The sequence below is a fragment of the Eucalyptus grandis genome, chromosome 8, assembly GCF_016545825.1.
Source record: "Eucalyptus grandis isolate ANBG69807.140 chromosome 8, ASM1654582v1, whole genome shotgun sequence".
Lineage (NCBI taxonomy): Eukaryota > Viridiplantae > Streptophyta > Magnoliopsida > Myrtales > Myrtaceae > Eucalyptus > Eucalyptus grandis.
The window spans coordinates 50394934-50414272 of NC_052619.1; the positions used below are offsets into that span (position 1 = coordinate 50394934).

The following is a 19339-nucleotide window of genomic DNA, read 5'->3' on the forward strand; positions in this document are numbered from 1 at the left end:
GATTCGAGTGGATGGTGAGGACCAGCAAGGCGCACCACCTATGTCGACCACTAGAAATGGCAGCTATCCACTAACATTTCCATTAAATTTCAATTCGATACACAAGAATAGTTGCGGTCAGGGAGCAAAATTGCTCCCTATCTCGTCAATTATTACAAAAAAAAAAAAAAAGTTGAATTTTCACCTCGAGCTCATAATTGATCATGATCTTTTGAGGATCATGGCATGCTTCAACCCCAGTTAATATCAAAGTAACAATCATAGCCCTCTTGCTCCAGATCCTATTGAATGCTCAACAAAGGAAAAATAAATAAAAAAAATTGACAACTATGAACTCAGATCTGATCTGAAGTCAACCCTTCTAGAATGGTAGGTTGACAAATGGCTAAAAAAAGACGGCATTGAGCTTAATTAGGCCGCGGTTTTCTTGGTCAAACATTTCGTTGCTATGTAGGTATTATAATGAAAACAAAATGGCGAAATGAAAACTAGTTCAAAAGTCAACTGTTGTCCCTTCGGAATTTCGAGTATATCTTTGGATAATTCAATATGAGAATTCTTTTTAGTGGTATTATCCTCAAGAAGGTGCATGGAACCTCATGTCACGGAATGCTACGTAGGCCCATGATAGTCGAATTAGAATAAGCACAAAAGAAGTAAATCCATTTCCACTCCCGGACAGATGTAGACTCTCATGGCCGTGGACACGTGAATAACTATGGTAGACGGTTTTTCTTCTTCTTCTTCTTATTGTTTCTCGAGATGATCATATCTGGTGATCGTGTTATAGATTAATATTAAATGTCATAGATTGGTCGATAAAACAAGCACATTTGTAGTCGTAATTATTGGCTTTTCATAACGAAATTGTTTTTGACACGTGACGCAACACATCAATTCACAACGAGTGAGTGTATTCTTTTTCATAGACTTTCATATTAAAATAATGTGTTATAAACTCAAATAACTAAGCCTCGGTAGTCCCAAGAGGTGGCCGGTCAAGTGGTGACAATATTCATTTTCTTGACTAGTCGAATCTACCTTTGGGTGTATAGATTTACGTTTTCACGATAATTATTTGGAGTCTGCATGAGTGGATTTTCTCGAGGCTAAAAATCCCCCCACTCTACTCTCCTTTTTTGAGATAAAATTACCAAAATTAGTCATAACTTTATTATATGAATGCCAATTCAATTCTAATTTTTTCAATCTTGTCAATATGACCTTAAATTTTTGCTTGAAATTCCAGTGTAACTCTTCAAGAAATTACCGTAGGATATTACTGACATGGTGATCCCCAATAACTCCACATTAGCTTGCCATGTAGGATAGCTCATGTTGACTGGATGCCAGGTCAGCAATTGTCGCCTACAATTGGCAGGAAGAATTACATTAAAATTTCCCATAAAGGCTTAAGTTTACACTGGCAAAATTGAGAAGTTTATGACTCCTTCAGTTCTTATCCCTCTTTTTCATGTGAATGTCAAATGTTCTTGGCCGAGCGCCGTTGCCAGCCTCACGAAGCCGCCATCCCGGCCGTTGAAGCCCTCGCCTCTGCCTAGTCAACCCGCCCCGCGTCTCCCTACCTCTCTGTCAGGATTGTCAAAGGCCCCCCGTCTCTCTCTCTCTCTCTCTCTCTCTCTCTCTCTCTCTCTCTCCCCCTAAGGGTAGGGAGTAAGAATTGTGGATTTCTATTTTTCTTTCACTTCTCTTTATTCTTATTTTTGGGATTATGTGTTTAACATTACACTTGGGTGGTGTAAGAGCATGTGCCCACCCAGATCCTGATTGAAGGAAATTATAAACCTTACTTAATAATGTTGGTGACCATGGAGAAGAGATGAACTCTACTAGGCTTTACTTATTCTATACGAAAGACTTAAAGAATTGCGCGATGCATGTAACTTATTTGTTTGGCATCTTAAAAGTAAACATTCGAGTCATATGTAATACATTTCAAAATAAAAAGAAAAAAGAGAGGATATGATTGGATATATCAATAATTGAACACAACCATGGAAATTCTCTTTACCTAGGGTATTGAATGGTCATGAACGGGAAATGTATTTCCAGAATAATAATAGGTTCTGCACTAACCATTCCGGAAACATTTCCACATACAAAACATTGGCAAAATGGCGTTGTAGACTAAAAATTTTTACGTATCAACTTGTGGATGGTCAATTATCATCATATATACACAAGAACTGTAACTTCTATGTTGCCACAACTGCAAAATATAGACTCGAGGATAGCCCCAGTTACGCTAACTTAACATAGCAAGAACATTTATGTAAGAAATTATTGATGAAGACATCAAATTTTTATTTACAGCTATATAAACCATTCGCATGATGAATAGTCTCAGGTAAATTCCCAAACTCGCCTTCACTTTATTTACCATGTATTACACTAGGAACACCCTAGCTAGGGAATAATTAAACGAAACTTATTTAGGTCCTTGAGCGAGGACTCTTAAACATTGACAAAAGGGTAAATCTCGTATCGGAAGTTGCAGCTCCCGCCAACCACTCGCCCACCTTCCTTCCCGTCGCAACAGCTCGGAAGCTCGCCGATTGCGCCCTCCAGACACTCCTTGCACTCGGTTGCCGACAGATCCCTCGTGCACTGCACCAATCCGTACAGCTTCGTCTTATCCACCAGTCCCATCTCTCCAGTCGCGTACAGCTTTGGCACCGTGTAAGCCTCCTCGACCAGCCCGGTCAGCAGCCCCCTTACCTTGCCGTTGAACGCGTCCGGGTCGCTAACGTTTTTCAGGTTCCACATGTAGAACTTGTTGGCATTGTCGATCTGGCCGAAGAAGTCGGTGTCAAGGTACTTGAACATGCAGTCGTCGTACCAGATTATCGTCCCCTTGTTGTGAGGGCAGCGGTGGCGGATCTCGGCGCCAGCATCTGCCACGCAGGCCTTGCAGTCCGATGGCGATGTGTCACCCCGGCACAGCGCAAGGCCATAGACCTGGTCTTGGTATTGGCCGATGGAGCCAAGGCCGAAGCCCGAGGAAGGGGTCTTGGTGTAGAGGAAGCTGGTGAGCTTGTTGAGGTTGGATTCGTACGGGCTGCCCGCGGTGAAGTTCTCGGGGGTGGAGCAGAAGTGGAAGAGAGGGTCGGCGCCGAGGGTGGCCCGGAGGAGGAGGGTGGAACAGAGCGAGAGCAAGACAAAGCGGGCCGAAGACATGTCGTTACTTAAAGATTTGATATGAATGTGCTGTGAGGTGAAGTCGTGTCACCTTCGTGTTGTGTTTGCGATGAGAATGAGATGAGTATGTTATTTGCATGCATATATATATATATAGGCGTCGAGGGGATATGAGAGGATATCATCGAAGTTGTTAATCGTCGTGGTTTGACCAAAGGGAAGGACTTTCAGACGTACGACTTTTTCCTTTGCAACTTCGTAAGTTCGATTTTAATCGTGTAGAAATCTTCAAGCATGGGCGGCGTTGTCGGAGTATTTTAAAAGAGATGGGTTTAAATTAATGGATTAGCTCGCGGAGCACTCGGCCGCAAATGTGGCTACGACAACTTGAGAGAAACAATTGTATTATATTGAACTAAAGATGGCTCGGGAAGTAGTCTCGTGTATCGGATTGATTTTAAGGGGAGAGAAGGTCCATTATCGCAAGGAAATGTTGTCTTACTCGTGTAATTAAGTTGACACAGGAAGCTGCACTTCGCATTAAAAGGGTAAATTATTCAGGAAGATGTAGGTCCACTTTAGGGCTAATGAATCTATCAAAGTAAGCTAAAACATGACTAGGCAATCATCAATGGAAAAGGAGATGAGCTGCCGTGGGCTATGCTAATTCTCTCCATCTCTACCCACTTAAAAGAAATGTGACAAGGCAATCATCATCATCATAGCGTACGTAGGAATAGTAGCATTGCCGATGTAAAGATTGGCTGATGAAATTGGTTTGTGCAGTTTTATACCCCCGTTTGCTACCATGCCATAGTGAAATAGGACCAAATTAAATAAAATTACCATTTAAAGTATTTTTGTGATGTCGTTGGGAGAGTCGGGGGCTAGTTAATTGCTAATGTTGTCCTCTATCAACTATGGCGATTCCTATCCGATTACATTGGGTAATTATGGAATTATAAAGGTCTGTGACTTTTGAAAGTCACTATTAATAAAGTTTGTATATATGAGAATAAATTAGTAGACCAAGCCCTTCATTCTCATTAAAGCTTGATGAGATTTACGAATCATTTTATAAGATTGAGAGATTATTTCGTAAGGAATTGTGGGGCTAAACACATGTAGGTTATTAGGCGTAATTGGAGATTGGTAAACATTGAGAGTATTTGAATAACTCGAGTGTGAATGTAATATATTTTGTATCATTTAATTCATAATAAAATCGATTGTTCCCTGTGGATTAAGGTCACATCGATTAATTGAATTATGTAAATTCGATATTCAATTTATTTTCTTATTATGTTTATTTTATTATTCAATCGCTTATTTTCACAACATTGTCTTTACTCTTGCACATCTTCTAGAAAAAAGAAGAATGTGGGTTTGGCACACGGAACCGGATGCAGCTCCCTAATGTTGCAAATGTGTGCTTAGTCAATGAATTTCCGCTTCTCCAATGCCAGAGTGTCTCTCCCACTTTGATTGCATCGGATGGCGTAGCCTTAGGATACAAACGTCACTTACTTTGAAGAAATGTTTCACCTTGGGCTCATATTTGATCATGATCTTATGTGGTTGGGGTGTAAATATTCTATGATCTTCTAGAGAGATGGAAAGAATATCACTAAATACTACATCTTTAGTCAACTAACTTTAGTAGATAAGGATATTCATGCCCAAATAATATGCATAAGAAGGAAACAATCTAATCTAATAAGGAAATTAACTATCTTAGAAATAATGATATTTAATGATATTTCTAAAAATATTCTTTAATAGATAAGTCTCTACTATCCATAAATATTCATCAACACAAGGCATGCTTCACTTCCGGTTGATATTAAAAGAAAAAACACAACCTTCTTTTCTCTACTGAGTCATGCAATTGCGATTAGTCATGTATGGCATTATTTACCACAAGAATATCCTTTGCCTGATTCCAAGAGGGTGATGCTGGAAGATTCTCAATTCTATTGGGAAAAGTATAAAAAAAAAGTCATAAATCTATTGCATTGGTTTTCAGTTTTAAAATTTTCAATTGGACAAATTTAATTATAAATCTTTTTATGTTGGTACCAATTGAGCTCATTCAGCCAATTTAAGCTAGAAATTGTTGACATGGATACCAATAGTCCTATACTGCAAGAATAGTTGACATTGACAAATTTTATAATTTTTAAATATTTTTCAGAATTTTTTAATATATTTTTTTCTTTTTTTTAATTTTTCTTCTTGGTAGGTGAGGTTGTCGACCAACCATTGGTGGCCATAGGCTAGTTTGGGTGAGGCCCATTGTGCCCTCTTTGGCCAAAAGCGAGTATGTCTACCCTTGCCTAGATCCAAGCAATGGCTGAAACTTTCACCTGTTGGTCTACAAGGGCATTGGGCCCTCGCCTAGATCCAGGTGAGGCGTTGCACCCTTGTTGGCCACAAGCAAGGGTCATACCCTCATCCAAATCTAGGCAAGGGTCATGGCCCTCGTTGGCCAACATGCGAAGGTGTCACAGCCCTTGTCAGCCAACATGTTAGGGTTTTGAACCTCATTTGGATCTAGGTGGGGCCTGCACCCTCGCCTATGACCGGCGATGATCGATCGGTGATCTCATTGGCCAAAGGGTGAAGAAAAAGAAAAAAAAAAAAATATTTAAAAATTCTGAAATAATTAAAATTATAAAAAATATATTTTACGTTAGTTCATATCACGTTAGACCACTAGCGTTCATGTCAGTAATTTTCGATCTAAATTGGCTAGCTGGACTAAATTAATATCAATATAAAAATATTTATGATTAAATTGATTAAATTGAAAGGTTTAGTACTAAATTTGTACTAAAGTAATATGCTTATGATTTTTTTTTTTTTTCACTTTTCCCAGATTCTATCCAACGTGCAACGGAGGAAAAATCAAAACAAGTTACGGCTTCCCTTGGCAATTACAAGCTCAGACCTCATCCCAAGTCAACCTTTTCTAGGGGAGGGGACTTTGACTAATAGCTAATAAAAGAAGGCGTCGGCGTTGATTAGGCCGCAGTTTTCGCGCTTTAAAAAAACTTCAGAGAAGACAAAATGGTGAAGCTAGTTCAAAGTCAGAAGAGGAAATTTTGTTCTCTGTACTCAGTCTTATTTTCAATACACGATAAATAATTCTTTCTTAGATAACCCCCACATAATACCATTCTCTCTAGTAGACTAATAGTATTATTGCCTAATTATATTGGAGTACTAAGTGCCCTACAATAGTCAAATTAGCTTAAGCTCGAAAGAAATGAATCCATTGTGCACCTTCTGAAAAGATGTCAAATCTCGTGGCCGTGGACACAGGCATGGCTATAGTAAATGAGTTATTTAGTTATATGATATGTCGTTGCGTTGTTAGATTGATATAAAATCTCATAAATTACTGTTCTTCCCATCTTTTCCCACTTTATACTGTTGGTATTTGCCATGCTTTGATTAGCATTACCGGTGTAAAGATTGGTTTATCAAATTGATTTGTGCAGCTTTTTATGGCCGTTTGATACTATGCCCTAACAAAATATGACCAAGTTCAATTATAATTACCATTTAAAGTATTCTTGTAATGCTGTTAGGAGTGTTGAGGGTTAATTAATTGCTAATGTCGTCCTCTCTCAACTCTGCCGATTTTTATCTGATCAGATTGGATAATTATAGAATCACAAGGTCTATTTCTATTGAGAGTCATCATCATTAAAGTTTGTATGTATGAGATAGGATTCGCAGACCAAGCGCATCTTTTCTTGTTCTAATAACCTGAAATATAACTTCATTTAGGTGCTTTCCCATGTTGCACTATTTCTGTTTCCGATTGTGTTGAACTAGCATTTCAAGTAACCATCCCCTAATTTGAACAGAAATCATGTATCTTACTTCCTTTTTCTAATAAACTTCATATGCTATCGCAAGGTTACTATAACAAAAAATTAGAAATAGCCTCGTTTCATACGGCAAAAGAGGAAGGGGCATGAATGAGATAAGGTACTATCGTATACCAATGTATAATTTGTATAGGTTCACGTAGTATTTGTATTATTTTGAAAAAGGTTTAGCTGCTTTTGCAGAAATATTCGGAGAGAAAATTACAAAGTGTCCGCTAAGCGGCTCCACTTTCTAGAATTGATCTTTGGAGAAGTCTATCACATAAGCTAGACTTTTGGGGCAAATGGTGAAAAGTAGAGTAACTAAACACCATGGTTTGAGTAGTTGGCAAATGCTACCTGGTACATATTTGTGCTCTTCTTCACAATTATGATTCTAGAAGGCATTACAAGCTTACATCTTGCATATATTTCAATGCAATTTTTCTATGTGGGACAAGACATATTTTTCAATATACTCAAGTCTAGGAGTCCTTCACCGCGTGGATGGATTTGTCTTGTGGAAATCAATGGAAAGTTCAATTTTCAAGCTCAAATTGATAGGTGAATAGAGATCACATGTTAATGAAAAGCATATGAATCCCACAAGCAAATGATATTGGACACTTTAACACCCCTCTCACGTGCAAGCTGAATTTACGACCCAAGGGATTTGATGAATTGGGAGTTGCACACGCAAAATGAATTGGGGCAGAACCTCACTTTGATATCATATTAAAGAGTCCACCCAAGAGTTTAAGCACGTATCTTGTATCTCTATTAATGCATGTAAATCATGTAGAAAAATGATGAGTTATATTTTAACAGAAATGAATATATTTCTTGTGTGATTATTTGATGTTGCTAAATACAGTGATTTCCAACGTTAACACGTAAAATAATGTGACAAATTTATAACTTCAGTGATGATTGGCTCATTAGAGCATGCCCCAGGATTACATCCTTTTAGATAATAGCAAATAACACTCCATTTGACTGGTAATTGCGTTTACTGGGCATATCAGCATTTTATAATTCAAGAGAGTTGGTGATTTTAGGTAATCATGCACGTTTCTAGCGTTGTCTTCGTCAGCGTCGCTGATTATCTCAAACTTCTTCTGATTTTGTTGTGACTTGACTAATTATCTATCCTACGAAGAATTGTCTAACCCACCTCTGGCATAATAAAACAAATCACGCGGTTATGAAATACTCGAATGATTTTGAATTTCAAAGGAGATCATGCATAAATTATTTGTGTTATATTCCCTGTTGAATACAATAATTCTCTCGTAGAGTGTATCTTGTGCTGGTGCAGATGTTCGAATCAGTAACTTGTTAAATCAACCGAAGTCCTGTCTCGTCCCTAATGCAAGAGGGGTCAACACAATAAAACTTTTTCAAAGAATGGCCAATTGGAAGAGTTTTTGAAATTATAGAATGGGATTTTAATAGTACTATAGAATATATTTTTGTTGCTGTATGAGATTGTAGTATAGTTATGAAAATCAGCGTGGCCTCATTCAATTAAAAGAATCAATAGTTTTATATATCATGAAATTTCGACACCATAAATTATAAGATCTTACATATTTCAGCGTTTTCCCACTTTTTTTTTTTTTTTTTGATCAGCTGGTGTAAAATATTGTAAAATGCACAAAAGAAATGTTCTGAAGAAATATTTCACCTCAGGCTCATATTTGATTATGATCTTATGTGTTGAGGGCGTGAATATTGTAGTAGGAGAGGATCTTCAAGAGAAAGGGAGAGAGAATCAATTCATCTATACTCAAATGAAGAGAAGAGTATTTATATCTTAACAAAGTACGTAGGAAAGAAAATAATCTAATCTAATAAGGAACTCAACTATTTTAGAAAATAACGAAATATTAAATAACATCCTCAATATCTAATGATATCTTTAAAAGTATTCTCTAATAGAGAATTCTCTACCATCCACAAATATACATCAACACATGGCATGCTTCACTCCCAATTGATATCAAAAGAACAAACACAACCTTCTTTTCTCTCCTTAGTCATGCAATTATGATCGATCATGCATAGCATTAGGGTGCGTATAGTAATGTTTTTGTTTTCGAAAACAATTTTTATTCAGAAATATTTTTTCTATTTCTATTCCTTTGATAAGTTTCTAAGCATTTTAATGTATTTGATAACTAAACAAAATTTTTACTTCTAAAACAAAAATGCTTTTAGTGCAATCCCAAATATTTTGTGACTTATAATTTCATTTAATTTATTAATAATTTTATTACATGTTTTTTTTTTTTGTTTACTTTTTCTTGTTCTACCTCTAGCAAGTCGCTAGCCTTGGGGGAGCCTCATCTTGGCATAGCGAGGCTTGACCTCACCTTGACGGGTTAGGCAAGGCAACCTCGCCAAGCCACTAGCAAGGCTCTGCCTCGATTGGGCACCATGAGGTTAGTGTCGATTGGTCGAGTTTCACTGTGGCTAAGTGAGGCACCCGGTGAGGTTGTTGAGCCTCATTTGGCAAGCAATCGACTAGGGAAGAATAGGAGGAAGAGAAAAAGAAAGAAAAAAAGAAAATAAAAATAAAAAAAAAAAAAGAAAAGACTTGTTTCTTGAGTTGTTCTAGGAACAAATAAGTAATTTTTTTTTTTTTGTTTTTATTTCTATTCCTAATCTACTTTTGGAAACAAATTTATTACTGAGAATAAAAATCTATATAAACAGATTTCTATTATATTTTTATTTCCGTGAATAAAAAAATTTAAAAATAAATAAACTAGGGCATTACCAAATGGTCCATTAGATTTTATGCTGCAACGGAGGAAAAAAAGAATATCCTTTGGCCGATGCAAGAATATTCTTTGGCCGATTCCAAGAGGGTGACCCTGCAAGATTCTAGATTTTATCGAGCGTGCAACGGAGGAAAAAAAGAAAGTTGCGTGTCCCCTGGCAATTACGAGCTCAAATCTCATCTCAAGTCAACCATTTTCTAGAGGAGGGAGGTTGAGTAGGAGCTAAAAAAGACGGTGCCGGCCGTACTTCCAGGCCGCACACCCCTACCATTTTCAGTTTTCGTCCTTAGACGACTTTAACTTCAGATACGACAAAATGGCGAAGCTAATTCAAGGTCCAATGAAGAAATTTCGTTCTCTTTACTCAGTCTTATTTTCAATACACGATAAGTAATTCTTTTTTAGATATCCCCATATAATGCCATTCTCTCTAATAGTACTATTGCCTACTTCTATTGGAGTACTAAGTGCTCTACAATATTCAAATTAGATTAAGCCCGAAAGAAATTAATCCATAATTCACCTTCCGGAAAGATGTTAGTTCTCGTGGTCAGTTGACACAAGCATCGCTACAATAAACGGTGTTTTTTTTTTTTTCCTTTTGATTGATATGATATGTTATTGTATAATTAGACTAATATAAAATCTCATAAATTGCTGTTCCTCTTATCTTTTCCCACTTAATATGGCTGGTATTTGCCAATGCTTTGAGTAGTTGGGGTTCATCCAGTGACCACAACTTGAGCTCTGAAAGAAGTGTCATATGCAAAGAAACAAAATGCGACAAGGCAATCATCATCATAGTGTAGGTAGGAATAGTACCATTAAAGGCGTACAGATTGGTTCATGAAATTGATTTGTGCAGTTTTATATGACCGTTTGATACTATGCCATAACAAAATATGAACAATTTAAATTAAAATAAACATTTAAGGTGTCTTGTAATGTTGTTAGGAGTGTCGAGGGGTAATTACTTGCTAACGTCGTTCTCTATCGACTGTGACGATTTTAATTTGATCATATCGGGTAATTATACACTCACACAGGTCTGTGGTCTTCAAAGTCATAATTGTTGAAGTTTGTACGTTTGAGATGATGAACTAACAGACGGAGCGCTTCTTTTCTTGTTCTACAAAACCTGGACTATAATTTGCTTTAGCTTCATTCCTACGTAGCACCATTTGTGTTTCCGATTGTGTTCAACTAGCATTTTAGGTAACCATCACTTAATTTGACTGGAAATCGGCTTAGTTCCTATTTCTTCTCAACTTTATATGCTCTCGCAAGTTTACTATGACAAAAATAGAAATAGCTTCATTTCATACGGCAAGAGGGGAAGGGGCATGAATGAGACGAAGGTACTATCGTATACCAATATATAATTTGTATAGGTCCATGTAGTATTTGTATCAATTTGAAAAGGTTTTATTGATTTTGCAGAAATATCCCGAGAGAAAATCCGTTAAGGGGTTCCACTTTCTAGAGTTAATCTTTGAATAGGTCTACCGGATAAGCTAGACTTCTGGGGCAAATGGCGAAAAGTAAAGTTTACTAGACATCGAAGTTTGACTTTTTTTTTTTTTTTTTGGCCTTTTGGTCGAAAGGTTTGACTAGTTAGCAAATACTACCTCGTCCTTATTTTTGTTCTTCTTCACATGTATGATTGTAGAAGACTTTTTTTTTTTTTTTTAATTGTAGAAGACATTACGTGGTTACATCTTGCATATATTTCAATGCATTTTTCCTTTGTGGGTTCAGACATAATTTTCAATAAAAGTCAGGTCTAGAAGCTCCTTCAATGAGTGTGTAGATGAATTTGTCTCACGGGAAATTGATTGAGAGTTCAATCGGAAAACTTAGAATGATAGATGAATAGAAACCACATGTTAATAAAAAGCATATAGATATTATAAACAAATGATGTTGGATACTTTGACACTTCTCTCGCATGCAAGCTGAATTTACAACAAGAGGAATTTGATGATTTGGGAGTTGCACACAGAAATTGAATCTAATACCATATTAGAAAGTCCACTCAAAAGTTTAAGCACAAAGGTAGAAAGAGATCTGCATGTACTCAAGAGCATAAAAACCACGAATATAAGTGATCTGCAATATTTTAACATAAACGAACATATTTCTTGTGTGATTATTTGTTATTGCTAAATACAGTGATTTCCAACATTAGCACATTAAATAATGTAACAAATTTATTATTTTGGTGATGATTGGTTCATCGGAGCATGACCCAGGATGGCATCCCCTTAGATAATAGCAGATAACACTCCATTTGAATGGTAAACCGCGTTTACTAGGCAAATCAGAATTTTATAATTCTAGAGAGTTGGTGATTTTTGGTAATAATGCACGTTTCTAGTGTCCTCTTTGTAAGGGTCGCTAATTTATGTGTCATTTTCCTATTGAATACAGTAGTTCTTTCGTAGAGCGTATCTTGCGCTTGTAGAGACATACAAATCAGTAATATGTTGAATCAACCGAAGCCTGTTGTCTCGCCCCTAATTCAAGAGGGATCATCTGCGGCTTATAGGTTTGGAGTAAGGACTCTGCAATTATGAACAAAAGAAACTTTTTCCAAGAGTGGACAACTGGAAGAGTTTTTTTAAATTATAGAATGGGATTTTAATAGTACTATAGAATCTATTGTTTTTGTTTTATGACATTGTAGTATAGTTTTGAAGATCAGCGTGGCCTCATTCAATTAAAAGAGTTAATAATTTAAAATATCATGAAATTTCATTACACCATAAATTATAAGATCTTCAACGTTTTTCAACTTGCTTATGGTGAAAACACGATTGGTCATTGTAAAATATTGTAAAATACATTAAAAAAAATCACATCTGCACTTGGTTACATTTAAATAAAAATATGGCATTACAAAAGAAAAATATATATAATTTAGAATGTTTTGCTTTTTAGTTATGATAGGCAAAATTTCGTAAATTAAAATTTTGCACTTTAGGACATTTTGGACCTGAATATGATTAGATATAGTGAATGCCTATAGAAAGTCATCAAGTTAAAATCCCATATATTATGACATTTTATACTTGGTTATTTATGGCAACTATCTCTTGTTGACACCAAATTTTGGTGACCCGATTCATTACATAGAAAAATTATGGATCGATCCAGCCTAAAGAAACATACTATTAAATTACATCTGCACATTAGGAGCATTATCATTTAGTAGTATTAAGCCCACATAAATTGCATTATAATTGGACTGAGTTAAGTGAGGAAGCTCTGATCTTAATAGTATTATCTGGACTAAGCCCAAGATAACACAAAATTCGGCCAAACCGAAATTTCACATATGGAATGCACAAGAGGGAAGTCAAATTAGAAAAGATTGCATTCTTTAATTGAAGAACCATAAAGCATATGGAGCTCAAAACTTCAATTGTTAGATAGGCAATGAAAGAGATATCTAATTTTCTCGTCTTGAAGATATCGCACAGTTCCTTTCTTATTACGAAAGAGTGTCAGATATAATCCCCCACTTCACTTTTTTTTGTCGTGATTTCCACTAGGAACACCCTAGCTAGAGGATAATCAAACCGCGCTTAGGTCCTCGAGCGGGGAATCTTAAATACTAAAAAAACGGTAAGTCTCGTATCGAAAGTTGCAGCTCGCGCCACCCAGTCGCCCACCTTCCTGCCCACTGAACTTGATCGGAATCGCGCCGATTTCGCCCTCTAGACATGCCTTGCACTCAGCCGCCGACAGATCCCTCGTACACTGCACCAATCCGTACAGCGTCGTCTTACCGTCCACTCGCTTCTTTCCCGCCGCGTACAGCTTCGGAATCGAGTAGGCCTTCTTAGCCAGCCTGGTCAGCATCTCCGTTACCCTGAGGTTGAACAACGCAGGGTCGCTCACTTTGTTCCCGTTATACAAGTAGAAGTTGTTGGCTTTGTCGATCTGGCGAAAGAAGTTGGTGTCGTTGTACTTGAACATGCAGTCGTCATACCACATTATCGCCCCCTTGTTGCGAGGGCAGAGGCGCTGGATCTCGGCGCCAGCGTCTGCCACGCAGGCCTTGCAGACTGAGGGTGACACATGAGAGTGCTAGTATGAATAAAATAAAAGAGTTAGGGAAGAGAATAAGAACACAGAAATTATAGTGGTTCGGCTTAATCCAAGCCTACGTCCACTCTCCCACGATAACAGCCTTCTTGGCTGGATTCCAATATGCAATCAACAAGAGATTACAACTTCGAGTGCAAACACTTAGTAGTAGATCACACTATCTCACTAAGTCACTCTTTTGGTATTTCTCTCACGATTACAAACGTTTAAGCTCTCAAGAGACAAGTATATGATCAAAAGTCGCTCGACTTTGGAATTATAAATTCTATGCTCCGTCTCTTACTTGCTCATTGGTCCATGATCTCCTTAAATACTCCTCCACTTCCAAACTACCCGTTGGACAGTATCCCGGAGAATCGTCTTCCAATATACCCATTGGACAGCTCTGTATCTAGAAGATTTGGTAGCCGTTGAGTGACAAAGGTAAAATCCCAAATTGATTCCGATCGCCCATACAAACGAAATCTTGGTTTCCATAAGTAAAGCTTCTTCGTATAGAAAGTTCTTGTCTTCAAGATCCAATCGTCAATCAATTAGATTGAATCAATCAAATCAATCTTGATGTGAAATCCAAACCAGATCACTAGCCGTTGTATGATTGGGCTTGAGTTACGATTCATTGAATCTGGATGTAAAGTCTGAGTCTGTAGACTTTACAATATGAGTCTGTAGACTTTACAATCTGAGTCTCTAGACTTTACTATCTGAGTCTCTAGACTTTACAACTGGGTCCGAACATATCTGCTTTCGAACAGATTTAGCTTTAAGGTCTGCACTGCCCAGTTCAACTTCGTATAGAGTCCGTCTTCCGGTTCAGCATTTACGTTCGATCTGGAATTTGTCGAGTGAGCAGACTTCGATGTAGAACAACTTTGACACTAAAGTCCGCAGTCTTCGAGACTTTGAGTCTTGAGTCCGGCGTCTTGGACTTTGAGTCTCGAGTCCGGCGTCTTCGACTTTGACACAGAAGTCTGGAAATCTTCAGAATATATTTTGGACATGTGTTACGTTCAGTCTTCTAGCCGTCTTCTGACTTTGATAATATCCTCTACATGTTCTAACATCTGCATGGTCTTTTCCTTAACCATTAAACATGTTAGTAGCCTTTGATTTATTTTGTCATCTTCAAAACATCATAAGGGATTTCCCTAACAATCTCCCCCTTTTTGATGATGACAAAACAATCTCTGAATATGCAGATTTGTAAACATGCTTTTAATTTAAATCAAAGGATATCAGAAGATAGCAAATAAATTGAGCATAATAATATTTAGAAAATAATCGCAGCTCAATATTATGCCATAGATAATATAATATTAACCAATCAGCACATATGCATATTCATAACTTCTCCCCCTTTTTGTCATAATCAAAAAGCGATAATAATGGATTCACGTAGAGAATATGACATATAATTTCCAAAAATCAGCTTTTATCGAATATTAAAGATATGCAATATAGCTCACTTCGATAATATATATCAGCAAATATTCAATAAAAATCACGGATGCATCATAAAATGCACGTACCTTTTTTTTGTCATAATAATATCAATAAGAGATTTGTTTAATGACAAAAGGTAATAAAAGATGCACTAACCGGATTTTTTAGAATAAATTCTGACACATTTACCTTCCTTCTTTTCATAACAAGATCACAATCAATCCAAAAAGATTTTTCCATAATTGATCAAAGCTCCCCCTCAATTTGTTGCATTTTTGAGATGATCACGATTCTTTTCCTTTTATTTTGGATTTGATTTCTCCCCCTGGATTTCCTCATCGAATTCCGAGTGCGGTTCGAATCAGACTTTGATTACGAGTCTATGTCCGAGTCGGACTCAGATTCTGAATGTTCCATCAAGCATAACTTTTCTTGCTCATCATCTTCTTCTTTTTTTGTTCTTTTCTGGCCATTCTGCTTGTATTTTCTTCCATCGAAATATGGTGGCCTTGTGTTGCTTTGCCCTTCCATAAGACCTGGTGCCAACATACTAGCCATAAAAAGAATCTTTAGCTCAAAAGTAAAAACACTTTTATAAACCGAACACTTAGCTCTGATACCAATTGAGAGTGCTAGTATGAATAAAATAAAGGAGTTAGGGAAGAGAATAAGAACACAGAAATTATAGTGGTTCGGCTTAATCCAAGCCTACGTCCACTCTCCCACGATAACAGCCTTCTTGGCTGGATTCCAATATGCAATCAACAAGAGATTACAACTTCGAGTGCAAACACTTAGTAGTAGATCACACTATCTCACTAAGTCACTCTTTTGGTATTTCTCTCACGATTACAAACGTTTAAGCTCTCAAGAGACAAGTATATGATCAAAAGTCGCTCAGACTTTGGAATTATAAATTCTACGCTCCGTCTCTTACTTGCTCATCGGTCCATGATATCCTTAAATACTCCTCCACTTCCAAACTACCCGTTGGACAGTATCCCGGAGAATCGTCTTCCAATATACCCATTGGACAGCTCTGTATCTAGAAGATTTGGTAGCCGTTGAGTGACAAAGGTAAAATCCCAAATTGATTCCGATCGCCCATACAAACGAAATCTTGGTTTCCATAAGTAAAGCTTCTTCGTATAGAAAGTTCTTGTCTTCAAGATCCAATCGTCAATCAATTAGATTGAATCAATCAAATCAATCTTGATGTGGAATCCAAACCAGATCACTAGCCGTTGTATGATTGGGCTTGAGTTACGATTCATTGAATCTGGATGTAAAGTCTGAGTCTGTAGACTTTACAATATGAGTCTCTAGACTTTACAATCTGAGTCTCTAGACTTTACTATCTGAGTCTCTAGACTTTACAATCTGGGTCTGAACATATCTACTTCTGAACAGATTTAGCTTTAAGGTCTGTACCCAGTTCAACTTCGTATAGAGTCTGTCTCTGGTTCAGATTCACGTTCGTCTGGAATTTGTCGAGTGAGCAGACTTCGATGTAGAACAGACTTTGACACTAAAGTCTGGCAGTCTTCAGACTTTGAGTCTTGAGTCTAGCAGTCTTCAGACTTTGAGTCTCGAGTCTGGCAGTCTTCAGACTTTGACACAGAAGTCTGGAAATCTTCAGAATATATTTTGGACATGTGTTACGTTCAGTCTTCTGGCCGTCTTCTGACTTTGATAATATCCTCTACATGTTCTAACATCTGCATGGTCTTTTCCTTAACCATTAAACATGTTAGTAGCCTTTGATTTATTTTGTCATCTTCAAAACATCATAAGGGATTTCCTTAACAACACATCACCTCGGCACAGTGCGATGCCATAGACCCGGTGTTGGTGTCGGCCAATGGAGTCGAGGGCGAAGCCCGAGGGAGGCGTCTTCGTGTGGAGGAAGCTGGTGAGCTTGTTGAGATTGGATTCGTAGGGGCTGTTTGCGGTGAAGTTTCCGGAGGTGCAGAAGTGGAAGAGCGGGCCGTCTCCCGGGCGGTCCTGAGGAGGAGGGCGGAAAAGAGCGAGAGCAAGACAAAGCGGGCCGAAGACATATCGTTACGTGAGGATACGATATGAATGTGCCGTGAGATGAAGCTATGTCACCTTTGTACAGTGTTTGTGATGAGAATGAGATGAGTCTGTTATTTGCATGCATCTATATAGGCGTTGAGAGGATATCATTGAAGGTGTGAATCGACGTGGTTTGACCTTGCAACTTCACATGTTCAATTTTTATTGTGTAGGAATCTTCGATCGTGGCCGGCGTCGTTGAAGTATTTTAAAAGAGATGGGATTAAATTCAGTGGATTAGCTCGCGGAGCAGTCGGCTGCAAATACGGGCTACAACAACTCGAGAAACCTTGTATTATATTGAACCGAAGATGGCTCGTGAAGTAATCTCATGTATCGGATTGTTTTTTGTGGGGAAGGTCCATTCTCGCACGCGGTGTAATTAAGCTGACGCAGAACACTTCACTACGCATTAAAATGGTAAGTTATGCGGGAAGATGTAGGTCCACTTTTGAGCTGAAGAAACTTGTCAAAGTAAGGTAAAAATTGCTGATGTTGCAGACATCACAAGGCCATCTTCAATGGAAAAGGAGATGAGCTTTAAATGCCGTTTGCTCATGAGATTCATATTCTTTTCATAAGCATACGGTCTCTCTTCATCTATCATTTTAAATTTTTGAATTAAACGTTCTATCAATTTCCCGTGAGATTAATTCGTTTGCATGGTCATTGTAGGGACTTCTAGACTTGAGTAACTGTTGAAAAATACGTGTGGACCCACACAGAAAAAATGCACTGAAATTCATAATGCCTTCTAGAATATTCTTTAAAAAAAAAAAAAAGTCTTCTAGAATCATACATGTGAAGAAGAACACAAACATGTACGAGGTTTCATTTGCTAGCTAGTCAAACCATGATGTTTTTAGTAAACTTTTCTTTTCACCATTTGCCCCGGAAGTCTAGCTTATCTGGTAGACTTATTCAAAGATTAATTGTAGAAGTGGAGCCCCTTAACGGATTTTCTCTCGGGATATTTCTGCAAAGTCAACTAAACTTTTTTCAAATTAATACAAATGCTACATGCACCTATACAAATTGTATATTGGTATACGATAGTACCTTCATCTCATTCATGCCCCTACCCCTCTTGCCATATGAAATGAAGCGTTTCTAATTTTTTGTTATAAAAACCTTGCGATGGCATATGACGTTTATAAGAAAAAGGAAGTAAGCCGATTTCCAGTCAAATTAAGTGATGGTTACCTGAAATGCTAGTTGAACACAATCGGAAACACAAATGGTGCTACATAGGTATGCAGCTAAAGCAAATTATATTTCAGGTTTCTAGAACAAGAAAAGAAGCGCTCCGTCTGCTAGTCCATCATCTCAAATGTTCAAACTTTAAGATTATGACTCTCAAGAGCCACAGGCCTGTGTGATTCTATAATTACTCGATATAATCAGATTAAAATCGTCACAGTCAATAGAGGATGACATTAGCAACTAATTACCCCTCGACACTCCTAACAACATTACAAGACACATTAGATGGTAATTTTAATTTAGTTTGGTCATATTTTGTCATGGTATAGTATCAAACGGCCTTATACAACTGCACAAATCAATTCGATAAACCAATCCTTACGCCGGCAATGCTATTACTCCTACAAACACTCTGATGGCAATTGCCTTGACGCTATGATACTTTTTTCAGAGCTCAAGTTGTGGTCACTGGATGAAGCCCAGCTAATCAAAGCATTCGGAAATACCTGCTGTATAAAGTGGGAAAAGATGTTAAGAACAACAAATTATGAGATTCTATATCAGTCTAACAATACGATAACTTATCATATCAATAATATAAAATTAAAAATAAAAACACGCTGTTTACTGTAGCCATGCTCGTGTCCGCGGCCATGAGAACTTCTGGAAGGTGGACACTGG

The 19339-nt window shown here is 37.5% G+C and overlaps 2 protein-coding genes across 2 annotated transcripts; both read right to left on the bottom strand.

The window, feature by feature from the left end:
* Positions 1–2369: 2369 nt before the first annotated feature.
* On the bottom strand, positions 2370–3275 carry LOC104439863 (cysteine-rich repeat secretory protein 38). Its single transcript, XM_010052877.3, has one exon. The coding sequence runs from the start codon at positions 3196–3198 to the stop codon at positions 2476–2478; it is 723 nt and encodes a 240-aa protein (XP_010051179.2). The 5' UTR covers positions 3199–3275; the 3' UTR covers positions 2370–2475.
* Positions 3276–13432: 10157 nt separating this feature from the next.
* Positions 13433–18529, bottom strand: LOC104456549 (cysteine-rich repeat secretory protein 38). Its single transcript, XM_039300084.1, has 3 exons — positions 18515–18529; positions 17192–17383; positions 13433–13915 (listed from the first exon to the last, which is right to left on the bottom strand). The coding sequence occupies exons 1-3, from the start codon at positions 18527–18529 to the stop codon at positions 13433–13435; spliced, it is 690 nt and encodes a 229-aa protein (XP_039156018.1).
* Positions 18530–19339: the final 810 nt, after the last annotated feature.